Below are 4,740 nucleotides of genomic sequence, written 5' to 3' on the forward strand. Positions count from 1 at the left end.
TTGCAGTTAGTTGTGCCATCTGTCCATGCCATCATGCGCCTATGTTAGGCCTAGCGAGCCTTGATTCGCCAGAGTTTTGCTTTGACCCGGTTTCTGCATCCTGTATCATGTTTTTCAATTCTTTTAAACTTTTTTTTATGAATGCATAGAAGAAAAGTCTAAACATATGTTTTCTTACTTTTCAAAGATAAATCAGGGGATTTTGTATAAATTGCTCGCGAAATAAGTCAATAAATGTCGACATATTTAACATAAATATTTATATGGCACTTATCATTAGTCTTTGGTATGTGGTTAGAGTGTTCTTGAGGCCAAAAGGAATCATCTTGTAATAATAATTACAAGTGTTTTTCATGAAGGAATTCTTGAATGCGTCTAGGGGGTTCATCTTGATTTGGTTGTACCCCGAATCCATGTCCATTAAACTGAGCATTTTGTACTCTGATGCTCTTTCAATCAACTTGTATGTGTTAGCCAAGGGATATGGATCCCTTAGAGACTTCAAATTGAGATCAATGAAGTATACGCACATCCTTCATTTTCTCGAGGACTTTTTGACCATCGCAATGTTGGTTACGCATGTGAGATACTTAATCTCCTTAATGAACTTTGTCCCTTTAACTTTTTAACTTTTGTGTCAACAACTACTCCCATTTCCTCTCCTATTTCTTTTTTATGATTGATTTGATGGTGGTGTTTAGGGTGAGGCGATTAATGATAATATCATCATCTACTATCGGCATATTAGAAGGACTCCATGCGAATCTATCTATATTCTCGAGAGCATGCAAATTAAATTTTTTTCTTCGTCCCTTGTTAAAGAGGTTCCCACTTTCATAGTTTTGAATCTTTAGGGGGATGATTTGAAATTCTTTGAGATCTTCAGTAGGAACCAGGCTATCTTCCATGTATTCTTCCCTTGGGTCTAGGTCTACAGATTTAATATTGTGAACGTTTATTCTAGAAGTGGTCGTCGGCTCATGTCTCTATCTTTCTTATGAGGTTATCTTAATCACATTTTCTAGCTATTGTCTAAGAGATACATCGTGGCTAGGTAGAGTGTGGATAGGGTCATCTCCAGGACATTGAATACAGGGCATCCAATGATTACGTGACTCTGAAGGTCTTGGCATTTTCGCCTACTCCAAAAGTTGTTGTGATGGAGATGTATCATTGTATTATTGAGATTGATTAAAAATATACATGTTGAAAAAGTCTCACATCATTTAATTTTTTGAATGAAGAGAGAATTCAAATTCTTCATTCTAAGATACACCAGTCAAAAGCACTTTAAATTTGTATTTGACTTTTTATATTTTTCTCTTATACTATTCGTTTAGAGTGTTGTGAGAGTACTTAAATATTTGTTTTGAAGAGTGCGGATGTATCGAGGTCTTGGGGGTGGTTGAGAATAATCTATGTGTTGTAACAATTTTCAAAGTGTTATTCTCTAGTTGTCATTTGACAACGGCCGTGGTTTTTTTTCCGATTTAGAATTTCCATGTTAATCTCTTGTGTGTTTAGGTTGTTTTTTCGCAACATGAACTTGTATATGGAGAAATCTACTATAGAACCTTTAAAGAGTTCCAAATTCTCGGGATCTAGTTGCAAGCGTTCAAAGGTACCCCAATAAAGAATGTCAGCAAAACTATTGGATCTATGAGGACTCTTTTGACGTCTCAACTGAACATTTACATGTTTTTGGGGTAGTATTTCGCAGATGTTTTTGTGTGAGAAACTGACCCCAATAGCAAAAGATGAACAAGGCTTTGAGGGTGACGACAAGCACAACATAACAAACATATTTTTGTTCGGTGAACTCGAATTGTCTCCTTTGCAAAATCCTCCAACTATAATGTTGAGGGCGTGATGATCAGATTATCATTTGAGAGAGATGTCTTTATATTTAAGTATTTTGTTTAGGCAAGATTTGTGACTAACAAAAAGATCCACTGTTGGATAGTGTATCCATATTTAAGAAAATTTAATTACTGGGAGAAGTAAGAAGCAAGATGTTGTTTATAGGAATACTGTAGAAGTTGAGTTTAGATGAATGACTCAAGAAGCTTCTGTGAATTCATAGACTTTAGGGATACCTAAAATTAAAAGCCAATTTAGTGATTACTCTAAATCAGCAAGTTTTGTTTTATCATATCCTCAGGATTAGTGTATATCTAATACACTCAACAACTAATATGATTATAAGTTAGGGTTTTCCCTGTTGGTTTCATTAACAGATAACACAATAAATTTGATAAAATTACAGACAAATGAATTTGTTAAAATTTGACTTATTTGTTTGTTTTACTCTATTGTATAGTATAAAGTGTTGAGAATCATACTTTCTTTTCTAAAAATCTAACTCCTTTTCAAACCTTTGTTAAATAAATTAATTTTTTGTGTATTGAAATAATCATTTAAATTGGAAAATGTTAGTATTATAATGATTTTAATACAACAGCTACGAATTTGAGTATTGTCTAAAGTAATCCTCATATTAACACAGAGTATCAACATAATTTGAATACAATAGTTTTACACACTGTCTGTCCTAGCAGAGAAGTATCAGAAAACTCAATATAAGAAAAAATACAACTATAAGCAACAAGTTTCTTATTTAAGTGGCCAACTTCAATATAAAAATCAATGTGCCAAAGGAAAACAAATCTTATTTAATATAGAAGTTCACCTTTGGATTCTCCAACATGTGTTTCATCATTCAAGAAAAGGATAGTCAGTATAACCAATAACTGGCTCTGAGGAGTAGAATGTCTCCCTATTATACTTGTTTAGAGGAGCATTGAGTGCAAATCTCTTTGGCAAATCTGGATTAGATATGAACCAACGACCATAAACAACAAGATCCGCCCTGTTTTCAGCTATAGCTTTTATCCCATCTTGTCTGTTATAACCTCCTGCAACCATGAAAGTTCCATTGAAAGCCTTTCTCATTGGCTCCAAACTGTGAGGGGTTTCAACTGGATCAAAGGTATCTATTATTCTTGGTTCCACCATGTGACAGTACAGAATGTTATACTTATTGAGAGCATTAGCCATATAGAGTCCCAAAGCATTGGGATTGGAGTCTCCACTTTCTGCAAATTCAGCAAATGGTGATAATCTTATTCCAACTCTTTCTGCTCCTATCTCATTTACAACAGCTTCAACAACTTCTAATGGAAACCGACAGCGATTTTCAAGTGATCCACCATATTCATCGGTTCTGTCATTCACTTTATCTTTCATGAATTGATCGAGTAGATAGCCATGAGCTCCATGGATTTCAACCCCATCAAAACCAGCTTCAATAGCATTTCTTGCAGCAAGTTTGAAATCATTGACAATATTAGGAATCTCATCTGTCCTTAGTCGTCTTGGTGCCGTGAATTGTTGTTGATCATTACTTGTGATTGCCTTATCTGTAGAAGATATCGGAGCTTGTCCGTTCGGCTGATAACCTGATTATTAACAACACAATAATTTAGAGAAAATAACAAGCCTGATCTATATATTTATGCAAAGAAAAATGGATTGACTATAATCAAATAGAGACATACTTGAATTTGAAACCCTTCCAACATGCCAAATTTGACAGAAGAAGATAGCACCTTTGGCATGAACAGCATCTACAATAGGTTTCCATGCCTCGACTTGTTGTTTTGTCCAAATACCCGGTGTGTCTGGTAAGCCTTGAGCCGTGTCAGAAACACCAGTAGCTTCTGCAATGAGAAGACCACCTTGAGATGCTCTTTGAGAGTAATATAGAATAGCATGAGGCTGTGGAACATTGTTGTATGATCTTGTTCTAGTCAGTGGTGCCATAACAACTCTGAAAAAAATGAAGCAATTTGAAATAACAAGTTAATCAAGAAGAGCAAAAGATTGGAATAAGATGGAAATTGAAATGGTAGTTACTATTACCAACCTGTGAGAGAGCTTGAATTTTCCCATATTGTAAGGTGTAAGAAGAGGAACGGAATCAGTAGTGGTAGCACCCATTGAAATAAATGATTGATTAATAGGAATTGAGAATGCAAAGTATGAAGTTGAATCTGAAGAGAGTTGGTTTGGTGTATCTATACTTATAGTACTATGTGCATGTGTTGTGCTAAAGTACTAGAAACTTCTTTTTCCATTGAGAAAACGTAAGGGGTTGAAACTCAAATCTCTCCCACCTTTGTGCCGTGTGCCATTGCGTCACATTGAAGTTTGAAGGTATACGTAATTACTCTCATCCTCAAGTTAGACTTGTATAGTCTTCAAGACGTGGGATTGGTATTTCTATGGTCTTTTAATGTTCCAACCTCAATCAAGCCTATTCCATCATGTCAATCAATATTTAAAAAAATTCTGATTTAAGATTACACCTACCGTCGAACTATTTATTAAATAAATTATTAATATGAAACAAAATATTATAAATATATCACACATAATCATATATGTTCACAATTTAATAAAATGAATATTTCAAAAATCCATTATAAATTTAATATAACAATATTAATAGTGTATCTAATAACATAATATAGTTTTACATTTTATTTCAACATTCGTTTAAGAATTACTCGTATAAATTAAAGAATTACAATAAAATAAATTAAATTAATTAAAATTAAAATTAAAATAATAGAATATAATAACTAAAATAAAGTTTAAAAAATTAAGAATATTTAAATTAAATAAGATTGAATATCAAAAATAAACAATACAATATACTTAATTAAATAACAAAAATCG

General features: G+C 33.2%; 1 protein-coding gene across 1 annotated transcript; it reads right to left on the reverse strand.

Annotated features, from left to right (window-relative positions):
• Positions 1-2,474: 2,474 nt before the first annotated feature.
• LOC127120937 (putative 12-oxophytodienoate reductase 11) lies at positions 2,475-4,130 on the reverse strand. Its single transcript, XM_051051555.1, has 3 exons — positions 3,926-4,130; positions 3,558-3,829; positions 2,475-3,458 (listed from the first exon to the last, which is right to left on the reverse strand). Exons 1-3 carry the CDS (start codon positions 3,997-3,999, stop codon positions 2,716-2,718), a joined length of 1,089 nt encoding a protein of 362 aa, XP_050907512.1. The 5' UTR covers positions 4,000-4,130; the 3' UTR covers positions 2,475-2,715.
• Between the last annotated feature and the right edge of the window lie 610 nt (positions 4,131-4,740).

The sequence above is a fragment of the Lathyrus oleraceus genome, chromosome 2 (genome assembly GCF_024323335.1).
Source record: "Lathyrus oleraceus cultivar Zhongwan6 chromosome 2, CAAS_Psat_ZW6_1.0, whole genome shotgun sequence".
Classification (NCBI taxonomy): domain Eukaryota; kingdom Viridiplantae; phylum Streptophyta; class Magnoliopsida; order Fabales; family Fabaceae; genus Lathyrus; species Lathyrus oleraceus.